The sequence below is a fragment of the Lithobates pipiens genome, unplaced genomic scaffold, assembly GCF_037356315.1.
Source record: "Lithobates pipiens isolate NorthernLeopardFrog02 unplaced genomic scaffold, aLitPip1_a1.2 Scaffold_86, whole genome shotgun sequence".
In the NCBI taxonomy this organism is placed as follows: Eukaryota; Metazoa; Chordata; class Amphibia; order Anura; family Ranidae; genus Lithobates; species Lithobates pipiens.
The window spans coordinates 193,999-208,169 of record NW_027507910.1 but is presented as its reverse complement, the minus strand read 5'-3'; the positions used below and the strand labels follow the sequence as shown (position 1 = coordinate 208,169).

The window sequence follows — 14,171 nt, the reverse complement described above, 5'->3', positions numbered from 1 at the left end:
CGATTTGGAGCTGGTCCGGTGCCGTCTCGGTTAGTGAAGAGGCCCAGCAACTGTGAAGTTATCCAGGGGAGGACTCTTCGGGAGAAGGCCATGCAAGGGTTGGCTTCTCAACAAAAGCCTGGAAAAGCTGAAGGACCTAAGTGAATCCAATCTCGCACGGTATCACCGGACCGGCTGCAAGATACTGGCACCACACGAGTGTTCTACAAGTTTCCCTCAGGTGTTCTATAGCAAAGTCTGTGGCAGAGACTTATTCCTGACTCGAGTACCCTGTTGGCTGCTAGGTCTGGTGAGAGAGGGACTGTCCAACAAGGGCGAGGATCCAGCTGTGAATGGCTGTTCTCTGCATTTATCAAAGTAAGAGATTTCTCTTTCATACTGACTTTTCACCTAGACCCTCTGATCCTATACTGAGAGACTGTTTGTGAACTATTTTTTTGCAAATAAAAACCCCTTTAAGTGGATCTGTCATCAGTCTCTGCAGTTCTTGGGCCATCTACCTCGGGAAACCTCTAGACAAGAGGAGCGAGCGAGAGAAGGTAACGGTAAGCCCAATAAATTCAGTGGCTCCTTCGGGAGCCAGAGCTACAAAACACAAGTCATATTGTAATTGAATGTTACTAAAAATGACTTTTCAATTCGCAGCCACTAGAATTATCTCTAAAATGCAAGGTGGCCGCCTGGAATTGTTCTGTACACAGATATATGGCCCGCCCCCCAGAAATGTCATTTCCTGCTTGTGTGATTGGCTCTCTGATTTTGTCAGAACTCTGCATTAAGATACAAGTGAGATATTTCCATCCCCTGCATCAAAAATGTAATTGGTAGCGATGCACTCCCAAAGGAAAATCACGTCTAACAGGATGCAGACCCTGCCACATTCCCAATATGAGCCCTGCCGGTTCAGCAGCCGATTGAGAATTATGGAATCACTCCCATTCACAAGGACACAGAGAAACAAACCGCTATTTTTCAGAACAAAAAGGAAGAAATCGGCTACAATGTTTGTTACAAACCCTGCAAAGTACAGAGATCACCCAGAGGGTGGGGGTTCTCTTTAAAGCAGAACTTCAGAAAAAGTCTCTTGCAGATTCCTGAGATGTATACAAATGGTACCTCACCGGAGGTCTTTGCCGCGGCCGGATCGCTGTGAAGTCCTTTAACTGCTTTTTTTTTTTAGTCCAGGTAATGAAGGGCCCACTGCACCTCTCATATACAGAAGTGCTAGTGCGGTTCATCTTCTCCCCTTGGCCATTCACTGAGCACCTCGTAGTCTGTGAACCTTTCTTACAATCCATGAAATTCAGAAAGACAGGCATAGACAGATTTTGGGAAAATGCATCTCCAACGCATTCTACAAGTGGCGCAGAATGCGCCAAATTCATGTACTTGTCGGGAAGCTAGACTTGAACCTGGCTCACACCGCGCCACTTTTAGAGCGCCAATCCATCTGCACCAGCTTCTCTCACCAGAAGAGATGGTGCATTTTAGAACTAAAGGTGTTGCAAAGGCACCAGAAATTTGGAGTATTAACAAAGGGGGATTACAGCCAGAGAAGTGTCCCGGGGGCTTTAATGAATCCCCCCCCCCTTTATTTTCTGTGGAAGGTCATTGGAAGAACGCGGCAGAAAACTGATCCCGCGCTTCTGTACGAAAGCTTTACTATCCAGTGTAAACAAGAGGATTTTTAAGGACGGCGCAGTAATCCGTCACGCCACTCATCTCCAGCGAGGACCCTTCTTTCCTGGCGTTCTGCTTTAGCTAGAAGATAAAGGAGATGACAGGACAGTTGTTGGGGACAAATCTAAGCCGCCGGGCTCCCCTCATAAACCCCCATCAATTCTGCCGTGTAGAAGGAGCCGAGGACTTCCCAATGTAGCTTCAGCCTCATCAATCGCTGAATTCAGGGGGATTCCAGGAACGGAGCTGCATTCCATCAAGAGGCCAAACTCCTGATATCAACGGGCATGGAGAGGTCTCCGCCAATGTAGTCTGCTGATGGGCAAGTCCCATTGGAAAAGGGATTTCCACTCTTTGCAAAAGAGATAAACTTGGAATCCTCGCAGTCTTACCCATCCCCCCCCCCCAGCACAAGCAATGATTTTACAGCTCAGAAGGGGCGAACCGCTGCAATTTCCTTTTCAGGGGAGATTTCCTCTGATAAATATAGTGATCAATGGCACAGGACATGAGGGGGACCCCCAAGGAAAACAGACAGAAGGAAAAGTCTGACATATTCTATTCTATCCAGGATAAAAATGCTCGATCAGTCGGAGAGCTTCACGTCTCATTGAGGTAGTGAACGGTGTGATCTTGGCTCAGACAGTAACTGCCATCGTGTGCAGCTGAGAGGGAAGATCTCCCAACATTATACAAGGGTTTTCCATTGGAGGGAAGGGAATGTCCTCACCAATTACAGCCATCATTTCATTGTCTGATCTGCGGCAGATCGCTTCTCGCTGTCAGTAAGTCAAACGAGATATAAAAGTTACTTAAACTATGTGCAGGGCTGCAGCCCCCCGTCACATGGCTCCCACGTGTCTCAGAATGATGCTACAGAACTCGGATAGAAGGCACAGACACTCAATGAGAGCGCATTACCGTGGCAGAAAGTTATCAGATGAGCTCAGAATCTTTGGCTGTTTTAAGTATCTAAAATGAAAAAGACCAACATTTACCCCTCACCCACAACGTATGCAGCTATACTATGAGCTGAACGAATATTCAAATAAAATATTTTGGAATAACGACATCACCAAGCCCTAAACTGTAAAAGGGAGGCTCAGCTTTGGCACAATGGGCACTAACAGCTTGTGGATCAGGGGTCTCAAACTGGCAGCCTGCCAGCTGTACCAAAACTACAAGTCCCATGAGGCAAAGCAAGGCTGACAGCAAGCATGACTCCCACAGGCAGAGGCATGATGGGACTTGTAGTTTTGCAGCAGCTGGAGGGTCGTCAGTTTGATACCCCATGTTATAGAGACTTAACGGGCGTTATGGGAATACTATCCAAGCGTAAAGTTTGCACTCCCTGTAAGGGCAGCCTGCGATGTCAAAGCGATTTCTTCTTCTTCCAGACAGGCCTGAGCCCCTTTCCCAGTCAGCATTCTACTGAACGGGATACATATCCAGCCCACCCCGGCGTATGACTGGAGTCCTGTCAATTGTAAAGCCTCACAAAGTCGATGGGCTGAAGGAGCTGAAGTCATTTATTAAGGCAGTAATGAGAAGATGCTCACAGAGCAGGAACCTGCGACTCCGATTCATTTTTGATGAATTGATATATTGTAGACAGAGCAAAGTCTTGATTTGATTTATTGTCACTGAACCGTCAGATGTAGAATTAGGTGTATCTGAGTATAGCAAAGATGACGGTCTCCACTTCTAAAAGATCACTCCGCCAAGAACAAATAATCCGTCCCATAAAACGATCGAGTGGTGCTACACAGAGCAGATGGAACAGAATTATTGCTAACCAGGTCTACCTTCAATGGATTACCACTTTACCACCATTAAAGCATCTGACCGTTATCTGTTTATTTTGTCATTTCCAATCGTCAAATTCATTTAAAAATACAATATAAGTAAAATAATAAAATCAATATAGTAAAAGAGTAAACAGTTGTGGCCCCAAGCAATCTCCTAGTTGGGGACAAGTTGTTATTGTCACTGTTCTCCGGAGCTTCCTCGGTGGCCTTGTCCCGGCCATCTGCTGTAAGGCCCATTGCGACCCCAAGGGCCTGAACCCCGACTATCGGTACCATTCACAATACTGTCGCCATAGTTTTGTGGTACGCGTGGAGCCGGATGCCACCCAGGAGCCCCATTCACCGGCCTATCATCCGGCTGCAGAGCGAAGTGTCTCTTGGGATGGTGTCGGTGTCTTTGTGGTCCTCCTCTACAACATCACAGAAATGAAAACAGTTAAGGACGGGCGATATTGAGAAAGACATTTCTTGTGGCAAACTATGAAATCAAATTCATCTTCTATGATGTACCAATTATTCAACTTTCCATAAACCATTTACCAAAATGAGTCATTTTATTTGCAACAGAAAATTCTCCTGAATGGAAATCCTTGAATTTAGGAGATAAAGATATCTGCATAAAAATCTCTTCTAATTGTGAAAAATCACAGGAAGAGTTTTTATCTTCATACAATTAAAACCTACAAATAACTGATTTTTAGATTTGATAGACGATCAAAGTCACTTTTTGTTTCAAAAATTATTATAACAACACATTTTTTATATATATCTATACAGTAGAATAGAGATGCCAAGAGTCCCCCACCTTCCATTATATCACAGTGCACCCCCTTACCTTGTGCTGCTGCTGGGAAGAAGATGGGGGGAGCTTGGGGGCAGAAAGTGCAGGGTCTGGAGGAAGACCAGAGGAGGGCTGGAGTCAGAGACCGGGGGAGGTGGAAACGAAGGGGTGCTGCAGCTGTACAGAGGAGCAGGATCTGTAGGAGTTCTTTCATCCTCTCTGCTACCGACTGCTGAATTAAGGTGGAGGCAGAGACAAGGGGAGCTGCAGGAGAGGTGCGAGGGCCACATGAAAGGACCTGGAGGGCCGCATGTCCTTGTGTTTGACACCTATGGCGTACACGTTCCTACTCACTCCAACGGCAACACCCTTGACCTTGTATTCTCCTATCTATGCACTCCATGCAACCTCTCCAACAATTCTCTGCCACTCTCTGATCACCACCATATTCATTTCACTCTCTGCCTCTCTTCCACTTCCCTCTCCCTACAGCCACCTAACGGTTAACTGTAGAAATCTTTGCCACCACAACCCTTCTCTTCTCCGCTACTGATCACCTCTATGACAAAATCTCATCCCTGTCCTACCCCATCCTAGTCATTTCCATTTACATCTCACCGTCATCCCCCCCCCCCTAGACAAGTTCACCCCCTCACTACACACAGAATCAGCCCCGACCGCTACAAAGAGATGACACCAGAAGTCTTAGAAAGCATGGCCGCGCTCATAAGCGCCTGTGGAGGAAGACGAAGTCTCAGAAAGATTTCAATCAATATAAATCTGCCCTCCAACACCATTCCTGCCTCCGCATTACCAAACAGACCTACTTTATCACACACCTTCTCATGCAGTCCACGTCAACTCTTCTCTACTTCGTCCTCCACCCACCAACTCACTCACTGCCCAGAAGATCGCCAGTCACTACAAAAATAAGATTGATACAATTCGGGAGGAGATCTCCAATGCACAGAAACCTCCCCCACTCAACACCTCATGTCCACCGGTACAATCATCACTTCCCTCATTCAACCCCGCTAGTATTAACAAGGTTTCTAAACTCCCACCTAACCATCTGCTCACTCGCAAATGCTACGCTCACCCTCCGACTCCATTCTACACTCTCTTAACTCACAACCTACGCCCCTTCTCCTTACTCTTCTCCTCCAAACTCCTTGAAAGACTGGTCTACACCAACAGTGACCATCGAAGAACAAACTTCTTGACCCCCTTCAGTCCGGATTTCGCCCTCAAAAAACCACAAACTTCTCTCCTTAAACTCAACAACGACCTACTAATGGCTAAAACCAACAGACGCCATTTTCTGTACCCCTTTCCTGGACCTCTCTGCTGACTTTGATAGAGCGGACCCCCCCCCCCCCCCTCCTCAAAAAACTCCACTCCTTTGGTCTCTGTGCTCTTCTCTGGTTCTCACACTACTTATCCCTCCCACTTACAACTCTACTGCCTGCTCTCCTCTTCCTTTCTCTGTTGGGGTCCCCCAAGGTTTTGTTCTTAGACCTTTGCTATTCTCAATCTACCCCACCTCCCTGGGTCAGTTGATTGCCTCCTATGGCTTTCAATATCATCTCTACTTCTCCAGTCTCCTCACGCATCACCAACTTACTAACAGACATCAGTCTGGATGTCGCATCTCCTCCTCAAACTCAACCGAGCTCATGATATTTCCTCCCCCAGGTGACAAATCCCCTGACTTATCTGTCAAAATCAACGGCTCAACTATTAACCCATCCCCCCATGCCAAGGTCCTAGGTGTTATCATGGACTCTGAACTATCCTTTCGGCCCCACATACAATCACTGTCCAAAGCTTGTGGCCTAAGGTCTGTGCAACATCGCCAAGATATTTTTCCACTTCCTAACCAACGACGCCAAAAAGCTCCTAATCCACTCCCTGGTCATTCTTGCCTCAACTACTGCAACTCCCTCCTCATTGGCTTACCTCTAAATAGGCTCCTCCCCTTCAGTCCACCATTAATGCTGCTGCCAGACTCCTCCACCTTACAAACCGCTCTGTACCCGCTACCCCTCTCTGCCAATCCCTCCATCAGCTGCCACTCACCCAACAAATTAAATTCAATATACAGCAACTTACAAAGCCATCCGCAACTCTATAAATAAATGAAATCTTCACCACAAGTGCTCATGAGGTCACCACACCCCATGCTCACCTCCGGAACTTCTCCAGAGCCTCTCCCATCCTCTGAAATGCTCTACACCAATTTGTCAGACTATCTTCAACTTTGTCTACTTTCAGACGATCCCTGAAAACTCATCTCTTCGTAGAAGCCTATATATATATATATATTATATATATATATATATATATATATATATATATATATATATATATATTTTATGTCTGGATGGAGCAATACATATAAATATATGTGTGGATAGAATAGACGAATAATATTGTACAGGGGGCGGTGGAAATGTGATTTGCATTCGGGGTAGAGGAGGAGGAGGAGCTGCAGTGCAGAGGGCTGGACAGGCGGAGTTCCGATCTGAGCCGAGAGTCATATCAGAAGAGAGGCGGGCGGGGCTAAGAATTCCCCGCGGACGTCAGGACTCGAGAGAGACGTGAGAGGCGGGAGGCGGGCCGGGCTCGGCACATGATCTGGCTGTATTTACTGTGAATTTCAGTATCAAGTGACATTTTTTTTTTTTAAAAGCACATACCGCAGGGCACATCATTCACTGTAAGTCGGCATTTATAAAAATTAAAAAAAAATAATTAAAAAAATATGCTCGGAGTGCTTGCCTGGGAGGGGCGGGGCAAGTTTTTATGAGGTCACCCGCAATCGATTTTCCGGTCTGTATGCATTGATGCCGCATCGGGGACGCTGCAACGATGAATTTCAGCACCCCTAGTATTACGGGGAGCCGACAATTCATTGTAGCCGCAAGTGATTTTTAATTATTTTTTTTCCTGCAGAAATGACACTTTGTGCAGACAGTTCTAAGCACCAGAAACATGAGCCCCTTCACAGGCATACTATAGACACCCCCCAGGTACGACATTTAAAGGAATATTACACTTTTATTGTTTCACTTTAAGCATTATTAAAATCACTGCTCCCAAAAAAACTGCCGATTTTAAAACTTTTTTTGTATTGATTCATGTCCCCTGGGGCAGGACCCGGGTCCCCAAATACTTTTTATGACAATAACTTGCACTTTAGATTTCTCCCATAGACTTTTATAGGGTGTTTCGTGGCTTTTCGAATTTGCCGGGAACACCCCAAATTGTTTGCTGTTCGGCGAATGGGCTCAAAGCTCATCCCTGCCCCCCAGTTATTGCCTCTTGTATCTCCTGACCCCCTCCTAGATTGTAAGCTCTCAGGATCAGGACTCTGATTCCTCCTGTATTACAGTGTATTGTAATTGCACTGTCTACCCAGAGAGAGTGAATCCCCCTACCGAGGACAACTACAGCAATAAAAAAACTGATGGGGGTCCAATTCCTCTCCACTCCATCCAACATTAAAAAATAGAATTTTTAAAAACAGCTTACCTGTAAAATCCTTTTCTTTGAAGTACATCATGGGACACAGAGCCATAGTAGTTACTATGTGGGTTATAGGCCGCCTTCAGGTGATGGACACTGTCGCGCCCCAAAAGACAAAAAGTGCCCTCCCTATATAACCCCTCCCACTGGTGGGAGTACCTCAGTTTTGTAGCAAAGCAATACACGTGTATACCAAAGAAGGGAGGGACCTCTGTGTCCCGTGATGTACTTCAAAGAAAAGGATTTTACAGGTAAGCTGTTATAAAAATCCTGTTTTCTTATCATACATCACGGGACACAGAGCCGTAGTTACTATGTAGGATGTCCCATAGCAATGCCAACTGAAGGGAGGGAGACAACAAAAGTAGGGCAGCAAGAGACTAGAGGACTCATACTGCAGCCTGCAGTACCCTGCACCCAAAGGTGATATCCTCATACCATTTAAATAGAATCTGGTAAATGTATGGACTGAAGACAAAGTTGCGGCCTTGCAGAATTAAGCCACGGAGGCCTGGTGATGCACCGCCCAAGAAGCACCAACAGCCCTGGAGAAGTGTGCTTTAATACGAAAAGGAGGCATTTTCCTTTTTAAAGCCTGAACAATCACTTGACAAATCCATTTAGAAATAGTAGACTTCAACGCTGCCTGTCCTCTTTTAGGACCGCCTGGCAACACAAAACAAAACAAAACATCTGTTTTACAAATCTGAGCGGTCACCTTCAAATAGACCTTGACCACTCTCACCACATCAAGTGAATGCAGTGACCTTTCTTCCACAGAACGAGGTTCTGGAAAAAAAGGAAGGCAGAACAATATCCTGGTTTAAATGAAAACCTGACACTACCTTCGGTAGGAAATTAGGATGAGAACGAAATACAACCTCCTCCTTATGAATAATTAAATATGGCGCTTAACATGAAAGAGCAGCCAACTCTGATACTCTTCTTGCAGAAGATTTGGCAACCAAAAACATTTTCCTCGTCAAGAGGACCAAGGGAATATCCCGTATAGGCTCAAAATGCTGTTTCTGTAATGCCAAGTCCCAAGGGTTCAGGGGTGACCTAACTGGAGGATTAATCCGCGTTATCCTGAGAATAAAGTTAGGAATCAGAGAGTATGAAGCAAGTGGCCGTTGAAAAAACACTGATTAGGCCGACAGCTGGCCTCTGATAGTACTCAAGGCCAGCTTCATTTCCAATCACATCTGCAGAAATTCAAGGATCCTAACTATGACATATTTCCTGGGGTGCCAACCTCCGGCTTCACACCAGGAGACGTATGCCTTCCAGATTCTATAGTATATGACTCTGGAGGCCGGCTTCCTAGCATTAATCAAAGTAGAAGCTACTGAAGCGGACAGCCCACAGTCTTTCAGAATGTGGGACTCAATAGCCAGACCGTTAAAAATTTAGCGTTTGTAAGGTAGGATGGAATACCCGACCTTGCAGGAGAAGGTCTGGCCATAGTGGTAGAGTCCATGGGTCCCCTACCGCCATCTTTACGATCTCAGCAAAACAAGAATCACCTCCTTCTCTTCCTGCTTGATCCTGCAAAGAAGGCGCAGAAGCAGCAGAACAGGAAGGAACGCATAGATCAGTGAAAACTGATCCCATGGAAAAACCAAAGCATCTCTTCCGCATGCCATCGGATCTCTTGTTCTTGACACAAAGTTGTCGATCTCGTTGTTGAAACTGGACACAAACAGATCCACATCCGGAAATTCCCCATCTTTGACAGAAAGATGTCGAGGTGAAGAGACCATTTTCCCGGGAATAACTGTTGGCGACTCAAGTAATCCGCCTGCCAATTCTCTACCCCTGGAATGAAGATTGCTGACAGACAAGGAATGTTGTCTTCTGCCCAAGATAGGATATGATTCATCTGTTTGGGCTGCACGACTTCTCGTGCCCCCTTGGTGATTGATATAGGCCACTGCTGTGGCATTGTCGAATTGGATTCTGACAGGGCAATTCCGTAGTCTGAGGGCCCAGGCCTTCAGGGCCGGGCCTACTGCCCGAATCTCTAGAATATTGATGATGAGCAAGGTCATTTCTGATTTGGACCATTTTCCTTGGACAGATACTTCTTCCAGGATTGCTCCCCAGCCCAGAAGGCTGGCATCTATTACCACCTTCCAGGTAACCAGTAGAAAGGATTTTCCTTTTTGAAGATTCTTGGATATCAACCACCAATTGAGGCTCTGACGCACTTTGGGGTATAAACACATTGGGAAGTCCAGAGCTTGGACCTTCTTGTTCCAAGTTGGCAGAATACTATTTTGCAGCAGGCTTGAATGAAACTGCGCATAAGAAACGGCCTTGAAAGAAGCCACCAGGTTTCCCAACAATTTCATGCAAAGTCGAATAGAAGGATTCTTCTTTATTTTGACCAACTTAATCAGTTCCCTTATGGAACCTGGGGCAAAACCACCCTCTTCTGAACGGTATCTATGCTCAGTCTCTAGTACTGCAATATCCTTGATGGTTTTGAGGAGGATTTCTCTAGGTTGAGAATCCAGCCTAGGTATTCCATGTAGCTGACTGCGGTGACCAAACCTTGGTTTAAGCAGGCTACTGACTTTCCTATCAAGAGTAGCCCGCCCAAGTAGGCCAATATCGTTATACCTTGAGCCTTTGATCTGGCTAGAGGAGGAGCCAGGACCTTTGAAAATACTTGAGTTGCAGTAGCTAGACCAAAGGGCAAAGCTGCAAACTGAAAATTAAGATTTTCTACCTCGAAGCGTAAATATTTCTGGCGAGTGGGGAAAATCAGCACATGGAGATAAGCATCCTTTGATGTCGATTGACGCCAGAAGTTCTCCACCTTATAAGATGGAGACCACCGATCAGATTGACTCCATGCGAAAAGAGCGGATATCCAAAAACTGGTTTAGATCTTTGAGATCTAAAATGGGTCCGACATCCCCGTTTGGTTTTGGTACCGTGAAAAGGTTTGAATAAAACCCTAATCCTCGCTCTTCCAAGGGGGCCAACGATATCACTCTTTAAGACAAGAGATGATCCAAAGCTAGAAAGACTTTTTTTACTGGATCTCTGGGAACGTTTCATATGAGAAAACGAGGAGACAGGAATTCTCGGAACTTAGTTAGTTTGTAACCTAGAGATATTGAGGAAGCCACCCATCTGTCTTGAAATTGTTTCTGCCAGACCCTTGAAAAACGTGGAGGTCTTCCCCCCATTCCAGCAAGCGGGGGAACCTCTTCATAGTTAGTAAGGTTGAATAAAGACACCAGTTCAACCTGAGTGAGTGTCTACAATTGTCCCTATGCCTGTACATTGCACTCTCACATCAGTCCCTACCCTCAAGGAGCCCACAATCCAAGGGTCAATTTTGGATAGAAGCCAATTAGCCTACCTGCATGTCTTTGGATTGTGGGAGGAAACCGGAGCACCCGGAGGAAACCCACGCAGGCACAGGGAGAACATGCAAACTCCAGGCAGGTAGTGTCGTGGTTGGGATTTGAACCAACGACCCATCTTACTGCTAGGCGCCCACTACAGCACTGTGTCACCCATAAGGAGGGTTCATAAGGAGGTTTTAGTAGTGGGTTTCCTCCTCCAGGGCCTCTTTTGACCCTCGGAGTGACCCTGAGGGTTACCTCTTGAACCTGGCGGTGGAGGCCGTCGTGACTGCCTGGAGGCTGATGCTCCTGGCCCTGGAGAAGAAGCTTGTCTAAAATAAAAATGCTTAAACTTCTTCTTAACCTATAAAAGGGAACTTTTTCCAATAGAAATTATTTGGATGTATTTATCCAGATCATCTCCAAATAACCGTTCACCATGAAATGGGAAACTGGCCAAGAGCATTTTGCATGGCGCTTCTTGGCTGACCAATTTTTCAACCATAAGATTCTCCGCACATGTACCAGCCCTAGCATAAACCAGAAGGCCTGGAGAATAGAATTTTTCATAGCGTCTACTGTAAAACATAACACCTTTGATATCCTGGCCAAATCTTGGGCCTGCTGATCAGGAATAACCTTGCGTACCTCTATAAACTGGTCCTTTAGGGACTATTAGCCCGATCGCTGCCAGGGCAGGCTGAACCACTGAGCTTGCGAGCAAAATATGTTTTTTTTTAAAAGGAATTCCAACTTCGTATGTGTTGGATCTTTGTGTTGGATTCTTCAGCATTTGCGCGTCGTCTACTGGACAAGTCAGGTTTTTGTTCACAGAGGATATAGCAGCATCAATCGCTGGAATCCCCCATTTCTTATTAAACTCTTCCTCCAGAGGATAAAGTGTTGAAAACTTTTTTGGAGGAAACAACGGTTTATCTGGGAGCTCCCACTCAGAATACATAAGCTTTTTTAGCCACAAATGGATGGGAAAAGCATGAACAGTTTGGGGAGGGGTTAGTGAACCCAAACCAGAAGTGGGCTCATCGACTGACTCCGCTACTGGCAGCAAAAATGTGGAGCGGACCAATTCAGTGAGAGATTTACCAACACAACCTCCCCTGTGAACCTGATCCTTCCATATTAGGTTCTTCGGAAGAGGAGTCACCAGCCTCTTCGTGGTCCCCTGAGAGAAATTCATCATCTCTCGCCCCTTGTTCCTCAGCATGAGGGTCCTGAGCAATGGACGGGGACCTGATACGCTTCGTTCCACTTTGGGATGCGATTAAAGTGTAAATATTTTGCTCCAAGCCTAAAATGGTTGAAGAAAAACCTTCTTAGGGATATATACAGGGGCTGCATTATCGAGTGCAGCTGCAACACTGGTCCCTCCTGACGGCTCACTGACCAGCCATACAACTCTGAGGGGATATACAGTACTCAATTTTCTCGGTCACTCTCAGGGGAGGATGCCATCTTTTTTGAGATGGTTCTAGGCTTCCGTGTGACTGTAGAAGACTTTCTAGAGCCCTTTTTTGAGGTGTTTTTAACCCCTTTCTGACCATAGCTCGATGCACAAAGCAGAGGTACTACCAGAAGGAACGCATCCACTGCTTGAGCAATAGTCCAGCCCTGTCACTGCTGTCAATGCTCATCCTGATGCAGTAATAAATGTGTCAAAAGGAATGCCAGTGTCACCAAACCCCTCTCCTTTCCTTTTGAAAAAGAGCCTTTCCGGCATGGGCTTCCGATCCTATGGGATCAGCAGTAAGGGGGAAAAAAATGGCGAGGGGGGGGGGGGGGGGGAGCGTGGCAAGCAGTTTTTTTTTTCAGCGCTTCTTCCCCGTGAAGAGGGGGGGGGGAGAAAAAAAACAGCATAGGAGGGCATCTGGTGGGGAGGAAAAACCCCCCTCAGACTTTCGCTGCTGGCTGGAGGAAAGGAAACTGCTGTCCCTGGACACATCGTTGGCTCTCAGAGAAGCATGAGATGGTAAGTGCTCTATACAGCCCCCAGTGGTGACACATATGCATGACAACATTCACTAAATTTAAAGGAGACATTCATAAGAAAAATTTCAAAAATTTCTTAGAAAACTCCACTTACCTTTCCCGCCGCAGGGTTTTCTGTGGTAAAACCAACAGACCCAATCTTCACCCTTCACAGTGGGTTTCGTTAAACCTTCCTGGACCTGTAATAGCACCTCCGCCAAAAAAACGTTATGGCCTTATTACCAAAAGTACTGGATCCCGGGGTCCAGCTCTCTAAAAAGAGAAGTGTTTACAGGCAAGACCTCGTTTCTTCGGACACGAGGCCCGGGTACCATTCAATTCGGCCTAAAAGACACTTTGAACGGATCCGGCTGAATGGCCCCAGCAAGGATTGCTCCAGCGGAGCTCAGCACGGCACATCTTCACTCGTGACCAACACCTGAGACACTGGCGAAACAACTGGGGTACACCCAGTAGTGGGAGGGGTTATATAGGGTAGTGGGAGGGGTTATATAGGGTGGTGGGAGGGGTTATATAGGGAGGTCACTTTTTATCTTAGGGTGTGCCAGCGTCCATCACCTGAAGGTGGCCTATAACCTACTATGGCGCTGTGTCCCGTGAGGTACCATAAGAAACAGCTTCGCCTTTACTTGAAGTAGCAGAACACAATACCTGTAATGTAATTCCGCCATCTGTGGGATGGGGATCTGAGGATGTGGAAAGCCCGGTGGAGGAATTCTGGGACTGTGATTGATGAAGGGATACCTGCAGACAGGACAAAGTAATAATCCATATTAAAACAATAATACACACTTCCGCCCTCACACCGGTGTGTCAGCACTGCGCTTACACTAAAAACAAAACTAAACAAAAAAATATCAAACAAAACAACAAAAAAAACAACAAAAAACAACAAACAACAAAAAAACAACAAACAACAAAAAAACAACAAACAACAAAAAAACAACAAACAAAAAAACAACAAACAACAAAAAAACAACAAACAACAAAAAAACAACAAACAAC

At 46.0% G+C, this 14,171-nt stretch overlaps 1 protein-coding gene across 4 annotated transcripts in view; it reads right to left on the bottom strand.

The window, feature by feature from the left end:
* Positions 1-3,512: 3,512 nt before the first annotated feature.
* The window catches only part of LOC143973611 (RNA/RNP complex-1-interacting phosphatase-like), an 89,671-nt gene continuing 79,012 nt past the window's right edge, over positions 3,513-14,171 (bottom strand). For all 4 annotated transcript variants that reach the window (XM_077474465.1, XM_077474467.1, XM_077474466.1 and 1 more), the window contains 2 exons: positions 13,818-13,910; positions 3,513-3,898 (listed from right to left, as the gene is read on the bottom strand). In XM_077474465.1, coding sequence (XP_077330591.1) covers positions 3,667-3,898; positions 13,818-13,910 — 325 coding nt within the window. In that variant the 3' untranslated portion in view covers positions 3,513-3,666. The remainder of the gene's footprint in view (positions 3,899-13,817; positions 13,911-14,171) is intronic.